The 19,596-nt window shown below is 33.0% G+C and overlaps 1 protein-coding gene across 6 annotated transcripts in view; it reads left to right on the top strand.

Annotated features, from left to right (window-relative positions):
- Positions 1-2,815: 2,815 nt before the first annotated feature.
- Positions 2,816-19,596, top strand: part of LOC115874684 (galectin-4-like) — a 49,771-nt gene continuing 32,990 nt past the window's right edge. Inside the window, exons 1-5 of one of the 6 annotated variants that reach the window (XM_030889910.1) lie at positions 2,816-3,162; positions 3,932-4,038; positions 7,588-7,665; positions 11,488-11,690; positions 14,607-14,666. In XM_030889910.1, coding sequence (XP_030745770.1) covers positions 3,043-3,162; positions 3,932-4,038; positions 7,588-7,665; positions 11,488-11,690; positions 14,607-14,666 — 568 coding nt within the window. In that variant the 5' untranslated portion in view covers positions 2,816-3,042. Of the gene's footprint in view, positions 3,163-3,491; positions 3,744-3,819; positions 4,039-7,587; positions 7,666-11,487; positions 11,691-14,606; positions 14,667-19,596 lie in introns of those variants that run through there. The other 5 variants (XM_030889908.1, XM_030889909.1, XM_030889913.1 and 2 more) reach the window with 5 other exon arrangements.

Below are 19,596 nucleotides of genomic sequence, written 5' to 3'. Positions count from 1 at the left end.
TCGGCGTCAGCGATAATAATAATAAATAACGCTTTATTATGCAAAAAGCCAAAATAGCTTCATCGACAAAGCATTTACACAACAAACAAAAGCATAAAAAACATACAAATAATAAAAAATACACAATACAAATCATACAATTAAAAAAAAATTAAGTCATCAAAATTACAAATACATGAACAATTATTTCAGAACACTAAAAAGGCGTATCAATAAAATTTTACAATAGGAAGATTGTAAATGGATATATAATCTTAAGAGTTATAAAATATTAAATACTTGACTTTTGACCAGTGTGTGAGATGATCAAAATTTTAAAATTCAAAATTGTTCATGATTAAACATCATCAAAAAAGTCGTTCACCGCATATAGGGCTCTCTCCAGTAAGTATAATTTCAGAGCTTTGCGAAATACGGGAAAGAATGAAAGTGACTTGATATTCGAAGGCAAATGATTGTACATTTTCTTGGCATTGTACAGTATTGAGCCCTTAACTAGTTCTGAGCTCGGGGTTGGCAGATAAATATCGTGCTCCGCATTCCTAAGTGGATAGTTGTGAGAAGGCCTTTCCGGAATAGAGAATATGTGCTTGCGGATTAAGCAAACGGATTCAAAAATGAATAAGGAAGGAAGAGTCAATATTTTGAAATTTTTAAAGAAATTCTGGCAGTGAGTTCTACTGTTTAGTCCCAATAAGTATCGAACTGCTCTCTTTTGAAGTTTGAAAATACGATCAAATTTTGTCGCGCAGCAAGTAGGTACCCCAGAATGGAAGGGCATAACGAAGATGCGACTAAGGGCATAATAGACCATTCTAGAGGTTGATGAGTTAAGTTCCTTAGAAACTGATCTTAGTGCAAAACAGGCAGAGCTTAGTTTCTTTGATAAGGCTTCGATGTGCAAGTCCCATTTTAACGAGTTGTCTACAACAAGTCCTAAGAATCTCACAGAGTCCACGACGTCAATAGTGGTGTTATTAAGTACAAAAGGTTGTTAGTACTTTTATATGACAAAACTTTAGTTTTTGAAAGGTTGAGGCATAGGAGATTAGAATCGCACCAAGATTTAATGGTGCGTAAGTCACTGGATATGGTACTATATAGTGCCGTAACATCTGGGCCGCTCCAAATGAAACTAGTGTCGTCCGCAAAGAGGCAGATTTTACCGCTAATGTCTATACTTGCAATGTCGTTGATAAACACCAGAAATAAAATAGGGCCAAGTACTGAACCCTGAGGGACACCGCATTCTATAGGCTTACAAGAAGACATAGACGTATCAATCCTCACAAGCTGCCTTCTGTTGCCAAGGTACGACTTAAGCCATTCGAGCGGCACTCCCCTGAATCCATAGTATTGCAATTTGTTAATTAAGATATTATGATTTACACAGTCGAAAGCCTTAGAGCAATCACAGAAAATTGTAGCTGTAGAGTGATGGTTATTCAGGCTAGAGTATACATTATTAAAAAGGTTAAGTGGTGTGGTGAAAAATTTATCAGCTAAGTGGTGAAAAAATCGTTTTTTTTATCTCATGCTGTATGTATTTTTTTGGCAAACTATGTATACTAAAAATTAAGCTTTTAAATAAAAAAGCTTAAAAAGCAATTTTTATTTTTTAAAATTTCTAAAAATTTTCCCGGACAAAATTGAGCATTTTTCACTTATTCCGAAGTGAAAGATTTTTGGGCGTGGATCGATGCAGATTGATTAGTTAAAATTTTTAGGATCACTTCTAGGATCTGGGGTAAAAACATGATAAGCGCTATTTTACTGATTTTACAGATCACTGGACGCCTGGTGGTTATCAGGTTCTGTCTGTATATTCTATATTGTTACTATACATATATCATAGAATTTAACAACTTATTGCCCTGCAGAGTTTATACATTTTGTAGGGACCAGTTAGACCTATAATATTGTAAAATCCTAAAATTAAGAAATGGGCGCTTATCAAGTTTTTCCCCTGGACCCTGCAAGTACACTTGGATGCTACCGCATATAATACTACTTATATCTAGCATAGTATTATAAGAGTATACATATACGGGGTGGGCCAATGGAAACTTTTCACCCCATATTTTCTCCTTTAAAATTAAAATTTGGTAAAACGCTCGGACACATCGATTTAGTTTTCGAGGGGGAAAAGAAAATATCATAAAATCACTTTCACACCTATAACCCCAAAGGCGGGGGAGGTGCCACCACTAAATTCTTAAATGGAAAGGGGGGCCGAGTGATACCTCATGTGAAAGGTCTTTCAAATCCCCTTTTAGACTTTTTTTCAGACGTAGTCTAGCCCTAGCAGGCAACTATTAAGCTTGACCAATCAGGTTGGTTAGCGTGGTTATTTGGAGGGTGTTAATTCATTTGTGTTTGGTCAAAAATTCTGAGATTGGTCGGGCTTAATAGTTGCCTGCTGGGGCTAGATACAAGTCGGACCCTTCACTTCTTCACTTGGCCTAAGTACAGTTGAACAGTACCAACCGGGTTTTAATTTCTGAAATACATTTTGATTTTGAAGAAGACTTCAAATTCATTTGTTCAGAATACAACATTCCTGCTATTTTTAATATTCTGTATTATAAATAACTACAGTGTCTCTATTATTGATTAACATGTAACCTTTCTATTAACCCTAATAGTATATATATATATATATATATATATATATATATATATATATATTAATAGTTATTTAAAACAATGATGCAATGAACAAACCATTAAGTAGCAATGATTACTTAAATAGATGATAGGGAAATACGTGTACATGGGTGTTGTCACAATTCCAACAGGTATTACTCATTAACGTTTTCACCACACTGCATCGTAGGTATTTACTACAGCTGTTTTTGTTTTGATTCGACTAGGTTTTCGATCGCTGGAGTAAACGTTAAAATCGACCACAACAGTAAGCGCTAAAAATACGATATAGTTCAGTTTTTATGTGTTATTTTTATAACTGGAGGACGCCAAAGTTTTTTCCTCGATTTGAGAACAAACCGATTCAATATCAGTCAGGTTCTTGCTTTGATTAAAATGCCCGGTGTAAAACAAACCAACGAAAATCCAACGAAACAAAAAAGAAAGTGTTTTGGGTGCTGTTGCTGCTATCCTAAGCGAAAGAAGAGCGAAAAACAGTCGTTTCTCCTAAATGAAGTAAGAATAAACCATTTAGATGCATGTTATAATTCATTTAATGTTTAATATGTTTCTTTATAACCTTTAAACAACTTTCCACCACTTTTACCAGAAGATATTATTATTAATACCTATGAGACAGCTTCTAGGAATAGAAATTATCACATTAACTTTGTTAATTGAAATTCAGTTCTCGTAAAAAACATCTAAAAATTAAAACTGTCGATATAAAATCTATATAAATACTTCAAATGTTAAATACCCTAAATGGTGAATAATAAAATATTAATTATTTAATCAATATCTGAAAAAAATCAGAAAGTGATATTTTTAAAAATAGCTGGCAACATCGGTGCGCAACTATCGACAATTTGAACGTCATAATATTTCTGCCGGTTTCCTTGTTCCTTTTCGTAAAACAAATTTCTTCAATGACCAAACATAGAAAATTGTCAAAATACATAACTCTAATTAAAGAAGTTCCTTACTCCAGTGTGACGATCATCAACAGCGATGGATTTTGCTTCGTTGTGTTGATATTTTTCCTGGTGTATTCATTTGTGAAAAGAAGAGAGAAAAAACATGGCCGTCGACACAATGTAATTGGCTTTATTTCATGTCGAACAAAGATAGGTGTACCGTAGTATTTCTGTGTTAAGTTCTTTTATTTTATAGAGAGGGATATGTGCCTTGCAATTTATTTATTATTAAATTAATTTTTCGATGCGACAAAATGGAATTAGCGACAGATGCTCTAGATTATGATTTTGTTCTCGTTGACCAACAGATCGATCACAAAAATGATGGACCGGCATATTCTGAAGAGATAGTACAGTCTCTCACACCTGGGTGCTGCATCATTATAAAAGGAAAAATCAGGAGTGAGTGTAAAAGGTTTGTACCTTTCTGTTGTGCTATTTGTATTTCACTTGTATGTAAATATTTACTTAATGTAGGTTCTATGAAAGGTTATGTTTATTCTTACCGTTGTTTATCGACACAAGTAAGGTGCACTGGGTCATAAAACATATGTTTCTTTATATTTTTAATGCACTATTGTTTTCATTTATTATTCTTGATATAATCTGATAAAATCTGATATAATAGGCACTTTTAAAAATTAATATTACTAGGGCGAATTTACGTCAACTTTGATTTTGTCAAAATATAGGGTGGCGCTGTTGCCCGATGTTTGTTTATTTTTTAATGACAAACAATTTTAAATATTCCCTGACCTACCTAATTTCAATGTTTTTTGTTAATTTAATCTTCCTATTTAATTAATTTATTCAAAATATATGAGTCATATACTTAGAAATGACACAGTTTGAAATGATTAATTTTATAATGATGTGTTATTTTTATTTGGATGATAACATTTAACAAAATAAACTACACAAAACAATAATCGCATATTTTCTAAAAAAATATTAATTTGAAAGACAAGACATTTTGAACTCCCTGACTTACAGTTTTAAATAGTTTGGTTACTAAGAAGGGAAATTCGAAACAATAAGCCTACGCGTTGACTTGTAATTTTTAGTCGGCCGACTATATTTAGTTGCAAAAGTAAAAACAATACATATACATACTTATGGAGCCGATCTGCTGACTATTTTGCATGTGAGAGCGGCTCCATAAGGATATACAGGGTGGCGCGCACCTCATTCGCCTCGGTTGATTATTCGAAAACGGAAAGATGTAAAAACAAAATATTTTATGGGTATATGTGGGAAGGCAATGTGCATAATTTAAAATTATTCTCCAATGTATAGGGTGTGTCAGAAGTAAGATCCATACCAACGTTATATTTTTTCTTATGGAACACACACACCCGGTATTTTATTTCATTTTTGGATTCTTGGACATAAAATAAGGCATTTATTATAAGGGTTTAATATGTCTAAAAGCTTTAGTTTTTGAGATATTTAAAGGTATTTATTATATATTTATACATTACTTTTCAGAATTAATTCTTGTACTGACTTTCAAGCCAGAGAAATAAACTTTACTAAAAAAATTTATTGCTTCCTTAAATGTATAGAGGGGTATCAAAAATTGCAGGTCTATTATAAGTATTTATTTTACATAAAAACTTTGTTATTCAAATACACTACTATGTAATTTTTTTTAAATAAGCCAAAGCAGATTTGAATGCTCTTTCAAACTACCTATATTAGGGTTTCCTACACCTATCTGGCTCAGATTTTGAATAAAAAGCGATTTTTCAATAAAATTGTAATCAAGATGGCTGGTGTCGTCAGGGCAAAATCGACATTAGTTTATGCACTTTATTTAAATTTATAACAGGATATTTTTATTTAATTTGCCTACAGTAATATTAATAAATAAGTCTTTATTATTTTATCAAGAAAAATACTAGTGATTTTATTATATGAGGACAATTAATTGCTTGTTGGCCTGAAGGGTTTATGCTCAAAGATATCCAAATAGGAATTTTCTTGACAAGCGTTCCTTTGAAAAACTACTTTTCCTATTTCGCAGAGCTAATAGACAGTAGACAGTTAAAGCACGACCAAAGACGTAGACGTAAACAGAACGTAAACGTATCGTTTGACATGTACTCTTGCGCAGTGAGAAATTCACTTGCGTTTACGGATACGATACGTATCTTTACGTGCCTTTACGTACGTACAAAACGCAAACGTATCGAGCCGAAGGAGTTTCGATTTTCACGTTTGTTTCGTTTTTTTATTTCATAAATTTTGGGGCCAGTGTCACAGAACTGGTTCTATTTTATTACAATAAATTAGTATGAAAATATTAAGCATCATAATAAACTCATTTTGGAATCTATTTAATTAAATGCTAATTCTTATAGGCAAAACAATATGAGGATTCTAAAAGATGGAATCTAATAAATAATCATAAAGCTGTGTCTGTTTTCCAATATTTTTTATTACGAAGAGCATTTTAAGTTGTAAGGACTACAGTTTTCGATATTACTTTTATAAATTTAATGTGGAAGCAATGGAATAATAGATATCCATTTTCAATTTTAAAATTAAATTGTTTCACAAAATAATTTAGAATTACAAATGTACCATTTGCGTTACGTACGTCAAAATACTTGCTTCAACTCTTGTTTACACGACAACGCAACGGCAGACGTAACGCAAGTTTCTGCGTTACGTGTCGAGAGATACGTATAAGTATTGTGCCTTGCTTTAACTGTCTAATATTGTGGTATATGACAAACCTATTAGGCAGAAACCTGTCGTTGGAAGTGAAGAAAATGAATTTGCCTTAATTGGTTCTTTTATAGAAAATCTAATATATTTACAAGTCATCGTAATATAAATCAAAGAACTACTTCTTTATTTTTCATCATAAAATAATAAATAGGTACTTACTTATTAAACTATAGTAGGTAAATTAAATAAAAGTAAACTGTTATAAATTTAAATATAGTCCATAAACTAATGTCGATTTTGATTTAGCTACTAACAGTCACTAGCAAATTGCCATGCCCTAATCGACACCAGCCATCTTGATTACCATTTTATTAAAAAATTGCTTTTTATTGAAAATCTGAGCCATATAGGTATAGGAAACCCTAATGTAGTTTGAAAGAGCGTTTAAATCTGCTTCGACTTATTTAAAAAAATACGTAGTGTTGTATTTAAAATAACGAAGTTTTTATATAAAATAAATATTTAAAATAGACCAGCAATTTTTGATACCCCTGTATACATTTAAGGAAGCAATAAAAAAATTTAGTAAAGTTTATTTCTCTGGCTTCAAAGTCAGCACAAGAATTAACTCTAAAAAATGTCGTACAGGGTGTTGACAAACACCCTGTACTGGGTTTTTTATTATAGCATGCATATTTAAATATCTTTAAATATCTCAAAAACCTAAGCATTTAAACATATTAAACCCTTATAATAAATGCCTTATTTTATGCCCAAGAATCCAAAAATGAAATAAAATACCGGGTGTGTTCCATAAGAAAAAATATAATTTTGGTATGGATCTTAGTTCTGACACACCCTGTACATATGAAAATAATTTTAAATAATGCACATTGCTTCTCTACATATACCCATAAAATATTTTGCTTCTACATCTTTCCGTTTTCGTATAATCAACCGAGGCGAATGAGGTGCGCTACCCTATATTGGTTAAAAATATATGCAACTAAATAGTCGGCCGATTAAAAATTGCCTGTGAGCGTATAGCCTAAAGCAAATCAATTTGGGCCTATCGGCTCCATAAAAATGTATTGTTTTTACTTTTGCAACTAAATAGTCGGCCGACTAAAAATTACATGTCAGTGCGTACCCTAATTACCTTAAAAAACTCACAAGAGAAAGGCAGAAAAATGCATGCTTCATTTAGAAATATGTAATAATTACTTTTATTCAAATATGCGATAATTGTTTTGAGTAGGTAGTGTTTTTACTTAAAATTATGTTTTAGATTTGCGATTAATTTCTTATCAGTTCGAGGGGCGAAGACAGATGTTGTATTTCATTTCAATCCTAGACTGGCTCTAAGGTAAGCAATTCTCAATAAAACATATAATATAGTCAATAGATAATTATTGTATTAAATGCCTAATTAAAAAATAATAATTTGTGTGTAAGTGTAATATGTTAAAATTAGTTAATTAAAAAAATACAAATTACAAATAATAACATTGAGTATGTGAAACAAAAATAATATAGATTTAACATTACCTTTAATGTACAAGGTGCAATAAGTGCAAATATTTTCAGGGTTGCTAGATCTCGATTAAAGAAACGTATCTTCTCTTTACCGTTTTTTAAATAAGTCCAAGATAACGGAGTTCTTAAATTTTGAGAACCTCTGGATCTTTTCGGGCTGTTCTTTCTTGTAAATTTAATCTACCACCTAATGTTGCCATATTATCAAAAAATTATGTTTTAAACTCAAAACTAAAAGAAAAAACTTTTTTTTTTAAATTCCTAATTTTCAAAAAAAAATTCGCGAAAAAATCGTCATAATCGCGTTTCTGGGGTAGAAATATACTACCCCCTAAAAGTATTTGCACTTATTTCTTTTAATATCTATCTCTTTATCTACTTCGAGTAAAATGATTAAAGGAGGAGTATAATGCTATCCATGCATGGTAGACGGAGGTAGAGGGCTCTAGGGGTGGGGATCCTTGACGGTTCTGTTAGACGATTCATTTGACTTATTTGAATTTGATTTGGAATTTTGTGGATTTGTAACTCTTTACTGAGCTTATTTAATAGTAGATTATTTTATTTTTACTAGTAAGTGACTATATAGTCTATAAATCCAAAAACGAATACATTTTTAATGGATTTTTATTGAACTAATATAGCGCCATTATGGATTATAAATATGAAAGTAATTTAAAAATTAAACTAATAATTCTTAGAAGGTAGTATAGTAGATTTTTCCTGGATATAGATCTATATTCTGGAAGAAATCTAGTCAAGTGATATAAATAAATCAAAATTAAAATAATCGGACTTAGTGTGTTTTGTTTGTAACCCCACGATATAATATACATGTAGGAAACCGATCATTATTTTCACGGAATTCACTTAAAATTAACTAATTATTTATATGTTTTTCTTGCTTTTTTTATTTACTACTTGTCAAAGGTAACAGTCAAAGAATTTAGATACGTCAATTGCTGTCCTCCATTCGCGAACTTCGAGCTCCGGGCTTTACGCCCTGGGGCTACTCGAAAACGGTTCTGAAAGGAGCTGTGCGCGATAGCCTCGTGCCTCCATATGGCGCGGAACAGTTCTGGAACTTTATGCCTCAATTGAATGGAGTGAGAGTATCGCGTTCTTGAACAGTTCAGAGCTGCTCAACTGCGTGAAAGGAGGACAGCAAATTTGACTTACCTGCGTAGCGGATTGAATATTTGTGTTAATAAATAACAGTGGCGGCTCGTGATCATTATTATAGGGATGTCAATATCTAAAAATATTGCGTCGATTTTTTTTAAGACGCGCCCTCGGACGCGCCCATATTTAATTGGTTTCTTACAAGGCACTTGTACGTTTAGTTAAAGGCTCGGTTAAAGGAAAATAAATATACATTTTGTTAAAATGAAACCTACCCTTACATTTTTAAACAGGTGGTCTAGTGCCATTTCACTAAAAATCCAGTCAATGTTCTTTACACAAATTTTTCACGGTAGGATTTAAAATACACTTAAATAATAATGTCACAAAAATATAAATTATACATACTAAGGGTCGGCATTTCTGGTCTTGGGTGCCGGTTTTCATGTGTACGAAGAGTACGGTCAACACGCTTAGTAAAATAAGATGTACTGAATAAAGACAGAAGGTGAGTATTTTTCCAAGCGCATGGATTCTAGCGTCAGATTAAGTAGTTAGGTAATAAACACTTCGTATTTTTGCTCACTCCGACTTACTAGATTGCCATAACGACTCACTCCTATACATGTAACGCCGACCTAAAGGTTTGCTTGCCAGCGGGGTATACACAATTCTAAAGTTTTATTTCACATTTTTTTTTTATATTTTAAGTCAATGCGGCGTTCTTTCTCTAAAGGTTTTTAGTAATTTAAGCAATTGTTTTCTTTTAACCGCACGATTTCACAAACTAAACACCATGTTGTCTATTTTAAAATATCTATTCTAGAATCAGTCAACCACAGTTCATAATTTATCCATAACCAGAAAATTATGAATTATTACCTCAAACTAGATGGGATTTCTTTCGATATTAAAAATTTAAATATTGCTTTATATTGACTAAACCAAACATTATACGCGATAAACGATACAAAAACCTAGGTTGTTTTATAATTTGAGTTTTTATAAACACCCAAACTGGTCAAATGGCGAAATTTTTCCAACGACTGAAATCCTTGTATGAATGACGCGGTCAATGGCCAATATAAACTATATCTATCGCACCTTAACCCGTTATATTTTCTATACGTAGTATACCTTACATTGTTGGCGTTGCGAGACGCGGCATTTGGAGTTTAAAGCGGCGCGTAGACCAGAGCGGCAGCGGGCGCGGAGGCGGAAGCGGTAGCGGTGCGGTCACAATGCGATCGTGAACATCCGCACACCAAGGCGGTCCGCGGTCATAGATAACAGAGCTAATTGGCGGTCAGTGTCAGCACCGTTTAGAGAAGATTGTGACAAATTTTCATTTTTTGTAATAATGAACATTGAACAAACATATTTTTTTCCAACGTCACAGAAGTATTAATTTTTACGACGTGATTGACAATATAAAAACGCAATTTTAACGCCTAGGCGTAAAAATAAAGCATTTTTACGCGTGAAACGTATAACTTCGCCACGAAAAGTATCATTTTTACTCTTAATAAAACAATATACTATTACTCTTGGCTTTATTAGATAAATCATACAAAAATTGGTAGCGCACACACTTTTTCAATTTTTTTTTTCTGTATTACACATGATAACTAGGGTGATTCTACTTGTTAAATATAGTACGACCTGGCGGGCAAATGGTGCATGCAGCGTTCTAATCTGCTGTACCGCCGTCCGCAAAGTTTCACGCGGTAGTTCGCTGCAAGAAAAGGCGGGCGCGTTTGCCAGATCGCGGTAGTGTGCTCTCTTCAATTTAGTTACATGTACCAATATTGTCCGCAACGCCACCGCATCCGCCACCGCGCCCGCCATCGCTCTAGTTTGCGCGCCGCTTAATACGTGCAAAACATAGCGGGAACGAAGGACAAAATGAAATTTTGACCGGCAGTAGAGAAAATGGGTAAAATGAAACGTTTTGAAGCGAAAATTGGACAAGTTGATGGTTTTTGGGAATACATAGTTTAGAATATCTTAGGATCAAAAAAAGTTATTTACTAAAAGTATAATTTAAATAGGTTTTTCCTAATTTTCTTCTGATTTTTTTGGGGGAGCGTTGACCATTTGACCTTAGGGTTAAGCCGCCACTGATAAATAATTATTATAAAATCTATTTTTATTAGAATTATATATTTTTATAACAATGTTAATAATTAACAACATTTATTGACAACGTAAAATACAACAACAAATTATTGACTACCTACCCTACATCATATTTTTACACGTTTTGAATAAAATTAGAACGGCACCGATAAACCGGAATTTAAGTCAGCCATTTTAGGTCACCGTCGCGGTCGATCTAAGTTTTTTCATATGCTCCTTCCTCAATCTTTTTATTCAAGGGCCCTATGTAACTAAAGCCGGGTTATGCAATTCGCATGGCCTACATCCTATATCATATTCCACCTACATCTAAAAGAGATATACGCTTATGCATATTTCATATTATATTCTCCATTGATTCTTCTTGTGATGCGAGCCGGTTCGATTCCAGATATATAGTTAGAAATGCCCGAATTAATAATTCATGGGGCGATGAGGAGACGACATCCGTAGAAAAATTTCACATTCAAAGGAACGAGACGTTCGAATTGCAGTTCGTGACTGCGGAGCGGGAATTTTTGGTTGCTCTGGACGGACGACACGTGTGCGCCTTCGTCTACAGGATTCCCCTGGAAAGGATAAATAAGATTGAAGGTCAGTATATTCTTATAACAAATTGTACAGGGTGTTTCAAAACACATGTGTCATCTCGCATATTTTTTTTAGAGAAACATTTTTTTCTCGCATAGTTTTTTAGAGAAACATTTTTTTGGAGAATGTATTTTTTCCATACCGTTCTAATATTCTGTGGGCATAGAACAACCACGTATTTTTTAAATCAAAATAAGTTCATTGCACATAATTTACTTTTATACAAAAGTTCCTCATTTGTCCGTTAGAGGGCATCAATCAAAAATAAGTTAATTAATTTAAAATTGATTAAATTTTTTAAGCTGCGCAATAATATTTTTTTTCCTCAAAAAGTACGCACGGTGGCTGAATAAAGCACTTGGCAAAATATAGACACCCAAAATCTGATTCAAATCGGAATAACGGTTCTAAAAATATCTGAAAGAATGTGATTATTTTTTTAAAGTTTGATGCCCTCTAACGGACAAACGAAGCACTTGGATTGAGGTTAATTGTGTCCATTGAACTTGTTTTGATTCCAAAAATACGTAGTAGTCCTATGTCCACGGAATATTGGGACACCCTATCAGTATATCAGATATGTCGGGTTTGCCTTAAACAAGTGCAAATATTTATAGGGATATTATATTTTGTCCCCAGAAACGCCTGAGGAATGAATGAGGTTTTTTTTACAAAAAAATAATTTTGAAAAATAATATGTCAATATACCTAGGTAGTAGAAAACCCAGAAAAGATCCAGTGATTCTCAAAATTTAAGCGAAAAATCATTTTTTTTTTAAATTTTTAAAGTAAAATGTCTCGGTTATTTTGGACTTATTTGAAAAACGGTAAAGAGAAAATATGTTTCTTTTATTGAGATCTACCAGCCCTGAAAATATTTGCACTTATTTAAGACTCACCCTGTATAATTTTCAAAATTTTATTATTTTGTAAAAAATCATTGTTTTACGTAGGGGAGATCGGGGCAAGTTGGCGAAGTAAAATACAAAAGGCTCCAAAACGCGTACTAACGGATTTAAAAAAAAGATCCCATTTCATCTGTTAGTACATTTATTCAGGTACATAATGAAACATAAAAAACAAAAAAAGTGTACTCTTGAAAAAATATAAAGAAAAAAACAAAAAAGTGCATTTTCGTCAACTTGCCCCAGTACCGGGGTAAGATGACGCGCCTACAGGGGCAAGATGACGATTATAAACAATGTCGCAGGAATATGTGCCATCTTTTTCGTAGACTGTGCACGACTCGTGCCACCAACTCTCGCACGTGTTACATTGAATCCAGTCTTCTGTAGGATGCTCAATATAGGATTCCTGGCAGCAAGGACAAAACATGTCATTAGTTTTCTTCTTCTTTCCTACTTGCTTTTCACGATTTTCTTGAAATACATTTCTCTTGACTTTCACAGAATCAATCTTCTTTCTTTTAATTTCTTTTAAGTTTTTTTCATTGTTTGTCCTTTCCTGTTCTTCTTTGTTGGGTGTTGAGGTGATGACAGAAGTCCTTTGATTTATTTTTTTGGTAGTTTTTATGGGACGTGTATGTTTGGGAAAGGGTTTCATTTCAAGTAGCGTAACTCGACTGTCAACATTAGAGATTGTTTGACTGGAGCTGGATGAACTTATAGTACCAAGAGCTTGTGCTTCATTGTTTTTTGCAGATTTTTTTTGCTGTAGGCTTGAAAAGTCCAGGAAGGGACAAATTTATTGACCTTGCCAGCTGTTTTTTTTTGAAAGCAATGCGGGTTCAGTATCTGGTGTTTCATAGTTTTTATTCTTTGCAGAATCCATTTTATTCGATCCTGAGGGTCCCGGGAGAATTAAATTAACAAGCTTTTCTGCTTCTAATTAACAATGTTCTAATACTCAGGTCAGTTAGGTAAGTCACAAACTGAGCTTCCTGAGCATCAGAAAACGTTCTTCTGAATCTTCCACCACTAAGAGGAATTGGTTCGTTGTTATTTTGATTTTTTATATAACGTCTTAATGTTGCTTCCGGGATTCTATGCTCAATACTGGCAGCATTAACTGACTTATGGTCGTGCAAAATAGAGTGCAATGCGGCAATTAGCACGTCTTCTGACCAAGAGCGTCTATCTGTACGGTGTTTATAAGTTCTCACCATCTAAAAACATCAAAAAATGAATTTAACTAATTTTATACACAATGGGGCAAGTTGACGAATTCGTCATCTTGCCTCCGTCAACTTACCCCAGGAAACATTTTTTAGGAAACAGCAAAAATTCAATTATTAATTAAGTGAAATTAGGTTGTATCTTACCTTCTAATATTTAAAATGATCAAGATTAACTGTGAAAGGAGCTTCTATTTTTCTTTAAACCTGCGAAATCGCTTATTTTCTGGAGCTGGATGTTTACATCTAACAGGTGTGAAAAGCAGTTATGATTTTGTAAACCCGATGCAAAAGTGATAGCTCCATCTATGTTTAACCCGACGTATTATACACCTAAAGGAATTTATAGAAAAATAAATGGGATTTTTAGGATGTACAGTTTTTTTTAAATCAGTACTTCGTCATCTTGCCCCGTTCGTCATCATGCCCCGACCTCCCCTATACATTTTATATTTTAACTCAAACACTTTAACAGAAAGTTATATAAGCAAAATAGCTAAATTAGAAAACTTACCGATTGAATTCATTTATTTCTCCTCTTGTTTTGATTGTTAGTTTGTTTTGACGTTAGTGATAACACTTGATAAATATCCGAATTGCTTAAATTTATTGCCAACCAAATGATCAAAAGCAGTATAGTCAACTATTTCAATTATATGATCGCTCCGTAGCAAAGATACAGCATACATTATTATTGTTTAATTCTATTGCAACTATTGCAAGATAAACGTACATAACAAAATTGTATGGTGTGACCTAAATGTTTAATAAAATTATTATTTCAGTAGTCGGCATTATAGTGGAGGCTGTTGATGTTATAAGGAACTTGAAATCTTACCCCTCAGGTTCGATGATTGAAGAGTGTGTGTGCGCTTTAAAATGCTTTAACTTGACGCTTTTTGCTATTAATAATACCATGTTAATACAAAATAGTCGATATAATACAAGATATATTTTTAATTTAGTTGAATAATATTTAGGACGTATCTAACCCAAGTAGCATTTTCACGACTTGCGACCACATGTTTACTAAACACAACGTTGGATTAGTTACAAAAAATAGTTAGCTCCGTACCTTGGGTATTAAAATATATGTAAATGTTGTTGTAACGTTGTGCCGCCGTTGAACTGGTACTACAACAAAGTAAAGCTTCTGCGACGTCGAATAAACGTTGTCTTGTAACCTTTTTTGCTTAAGCGATCTTTAGGTGATTCGGACAACGTTGTTACAATGTTGGGCAATAAAGAGTTTTCCGACGTCACTTTCAGGGCCTATTCCAACGTTATGCAATCGTCGTCTGTTTTACTAATTCCGACGTTGTTTAGATTTCCTTATTCTTACGTTGGTAGGACGTCGAGCCACTACCTTTTTGCAACTGTATTGAACCATAACCTTAAATCTTAAATGTTCACTTCATTGTTCTGTTCAGTCAGACAGTTCAGTGCTGTTTTTGTTTTTATAAAAAAAAAATAATTAAAATGGGACGTAAGAAAGGCACATATAAAACTAAATTTAAATATACATCGAAATATTACCGATACTTTATCCACTCCCTCGTTTATTTAGAATATAGAGGGCGGCACAAGCTAGACTCTAGGATGACTAAATTAGGCAATCTTGCGTATAGTATACCGCATATAGTGAAAGCCGCATTGTTGTTGAATAAGAAAATGTTTCGTTCCTAAAATAGCAATTCCTACTTTTTGGATACATTAACTTGAAATATTTGACCAGAAACAACATGCGGAAACAATTTTTTTTCGACTGCGAATAAATTATTCTCATTTTACAAAAAAAAATTCAAGAACTTTTTTAAAACTTCTTTAATTTTAAGGCCCATTAGTATTTTTCAACGTAGAAACAATACATTTATCAATAAAGTTGTTCGCGTTTAACTTTTTTGCCTTGGTTAACGAGTTACAGAGTTGGTTAAAGTGTTTTAATAATTATGATCTTCAAACATCCTCCACACTTAAATACTTTTGTTTTGTTTTCCTTTACTGCCATCTGGCATATGTCTCTAACTAAGTCATAAAAATAATATTTATACTATAATAATCCCAATTTAGGATAAAACGCGACTTAGACGCCATATTATTATAGTTTGGTACTTCTGTGAATTAGGATTTTAAACAACGTTGCAGTTTGTACTAAATTAGGCTGCTAGCCAACGTCGGTATCCAACGTCGCCGTCGTTTCGACCCAAAAATTATTCTCCAAACTAGTGCAGACTAGGGTTGGCACGAGGTTGTACCGACGTTGCGCCCCGACGTTTGGTCGCGTGACACAAGGTTGTCCCGACGTCCAAATGCTGCTTGGGAATATACAGGGCGGTCGAAAGTTCGAAAAATACACGACCAAATTTCAGTGGTTTTAGTGTTTAAAAAGTTTCTCTAAACAAAAAGGGGTCCGGTAATACATTTTTTTGAGGATACAGGATGAAGAAACTGTACACCACTGACTTTTCTTGCAATTTTTATATATTTTTTTCAACAAGGCAACTAAAATAGAACTTTTTTTTTGTTTCATATGCCTATACAGGGTGTCACAGAAATAAGTGCAAGTATTTTAACTGATAATATTGTTCGACCCCAGAAACACGTCCATGAGGTTTTTTTGGAGAAAAAAATGTTGAATTGATTTTATATTTTTCTTGGCATTTTCCGGAACATATTGAAAAACTTTTGAGAGCCGCTTGTTCAGTTTCCGCAAATTTGTTTATAGTGCTTCGATATAATGCAATGTTGCTACCTCCTATGTTATCCACTTTCTGTATGTTTATAAGTTATAAGTTCACATTTTTAAAATTCTACAAAAAAATATTTTAAATAATTTTATTCACTGTAGATTTTTTAATCATTGTACATTACTTTTAAGTATAGTGCAATGTTTATATATTTGAAATACCTTTTTACAGTTTAGTAAACTGAAATAATGAAACTAAATAATGAACAATTATAACTGCTTTTCAATAGTTCAGAACCAGCGCCCTCTATTAGATATGTAAATAGTCAACGTTTGACTTACATTTAAACAGTTCAGATGATTGTGATGGAATTTTTAGGTTACCCAATTCATTTGAGATTTTACTCAAAACAGTAAACCTGTGACAAATCTTCTTCTTCTTCCTGTGCCATGTGCTTAGCCGCCCGTTGGCGATTGTTTGTACTCTTCATACAATGTGTAGACTGCCGTTTTCGGCTCTTCAAAATATGGTGGCTGCGTCGCTGATGTTACACCAATCCCGTATGTTTCTTAGCCAGGAATGTTGTTTTCTTCCTGGGCCTCGCCGTCCCTCTATTTTTCCTTGTAGAATCAGCTTAGGAATGTAATATTTGTCTCCTCTAAGGATATGGCCGAGGTCTGAGACTTTCCTTTCTTTAACTATATTAAGCATTTCTCGTTCATAGCCTGCAGTTCTTAAAACTTCTTTGTTGGTGGCATGTGCGGTCCATGGCACACGTAAGAGTCTCCGGAGAGTCCACATTTCGAAAGCCTCGATGCGGTTCAGGGTTCTAGCCTTGAGAGACCAGGTTTCTGCGCCGTATAGTAAGATAGGCCATATGTAGCATTTTACTACCCGTAGTCTAAGTGTTAGCGGGAGACTGCGTGCTAATAGGAAGTTTTTAAGTTTAAAAAAATGTTGACTTTGCATAATTCGTTCTAAGTTTAACTTCCTCATCGCAGTCCCATCGTTCATTGATCATGGCACCCAGATATTTAAATCGTGGAACTCGCTCTATAATATTTCCATCCGGTCAATGCGGTGATGATTGTAGGCTGGCGTCCTATTACCATAAGTTTGGTCTTGGCAGCGTTGATTTTAAGACCGAAACGATTTCCCATGTCCCCTATCTTATTTATTATTTGCTGGAGATCCTCTAAAGTTGGTGCTAGTATTGCCGTATCATCTGCATATCTTATATTGTTAATTGTAACTCCGTTAATCTTAATTCCTCCACTTTCTCCTTCCAGGGCCATTTGAAATATTTTTTCGATGTATATATTAAAAAGTATTGGTGACAGTATACAGCCCTGGCGGACTCCTTGACACACATTGAAGGTGTCTGTGGATAAATTTTAACAAATTATGTCAAAGGTGTCTGTGGATAAATTTTGACAAATCTAAAAAAGACAAATGTAAGCTAAGGCTGTAAAAATACTTTTATTATTCAAATAGGAATATCAATTATTGATATGACGATGTAGGTGTTTATTCACAAAACCAAGAGTGTGAGATAGAAAATCAGAGGAGTCTAAATTCTCTAAAAATAATCCTAAATAATTCAGATGGCATACGAATGTTTTAATCTGAACTTTCCAAGTCGTTTTTAAATCTTTCTAGTCGATGTGTCAACAGTGGGCGTCGAACAAGCTGAGATTCTGGTAATTGCTTGGTATTTGCGACTGGTTATCGATTCCTGCCGACGGCGGCGGCTTTCAAAATGTTGCCATTATTCTTCTAAATTTTCATTCAAGTTAAATAACTCGGTTATAATCAATTTATTTAAAAAAAGGCAAATAAAGACAATCCGAGGACACACTCCATGATAACTTATATAGGTTTCAAATAATATCTTAGATCATAGTTATAATATCTAAAAAAACAGGAAATTTAATAAAGTTTGTCCAATCATTAGAGAATACTTGAAAATAATCCCAACAAGCAAAATTTATTGCTGGAACATTGCCAAAACTTTGCAAAGCAAGGTGTAACATTGCTTTTTTCATTGTAGGGAGGTTTATGCAAGGTTTCAGGGTAGCTTAATCTTCCGCCAAATAACATTGCAGTGCAAGGTTGCATTTCACAATATTATTGAAACGTTGCTAATGTAACGTTCAAGAATGTACTAATTTGGGATGTATTAGCAATATTGGTAATTTTACGTCAATACAATATTGGTAAAATTATATTATTAATTATAATTAACTGACTTATTGCTAAAATAATATAGCAAAAAATAGATAATGTTTGCATTAAAAAACCATTTGATTCATCAGAGGGAAAATATAAAAGTTATTTTTTAATATTTACTTATCAATTAATGAAACAGTTTTTTCTTGCGAAAATTAGCAATTTTAAGCAATTTTATGTTAACAATAATACATCAGTAATAAGGTTATAATAAACAGAAACATTAATGGGTATTAAATTGTAGACTTTCAGATAGGTATAATATACTTTTACTAATATTGTATTGACGAAAAACATAAACAATATTGATAAAAATATGTAGGTAGGTATATCTCTATATCCATTGACTTAGAAAAATTAAAAATGCTCGGTAAATAGATCCCTACCAAGAAAGTCGAATTTGTCAAACAAATTGAAAAAAAAACAAATAAAAATTAGAAATTTATCATTTTATCACTTACTTGTTTCAAAAATATCAAAAATACTGTCAAGTACTGAGAACTTACTGATCTTTTCGGCTGCTAATTAAATAAGGAATTACTCAACTCTGACCTCCGAGTCGAATTTCTAAAAAAAATCTTAAAGTTGAATGTCTGAAATAATACAAAATATATAGGTACAGTATAAACAATATTTTATATTTCATATTCAAAAATACAAAAGGAAAGTATAACATTAAATGTATGTAGAAGGAAAAGCAAACTTATATTTTAATTGATTTTTTGGATCTTTCATATTTTGTCTTCGCATGTTGAATTGTCTTATTCATGGTCTCAAATTCGGTAAAGTTTTGAAATCTGTATCCAATCATTTCTAAAGTAGTAAAAATACAAACAATCAGTTGTAATAAATATAAAGC

Source organism: Sitophilus oryzae, unplaced genomic scaffold (genome assembly GCF_002938485.1).
Source record: "Sitophilus oryzae breed Bouriz unplaced genomic scaffold, Soryzae_2.0 scaffold_1297_pilon_pilon, whole genome shotgun sequence".
Classification (NCBI taxonomy): Eukaryota; Metazoa; Arthropoda; class Insecta; order Coleoptera; family Curculionidae; genus Sitophilus; species Sitophilus oryzae.
The sequence above is the reverse complement of the archived record's forward strand: the minus strand, read 5'-3'. Positions and strand labels throughout refer to the sequence as shown.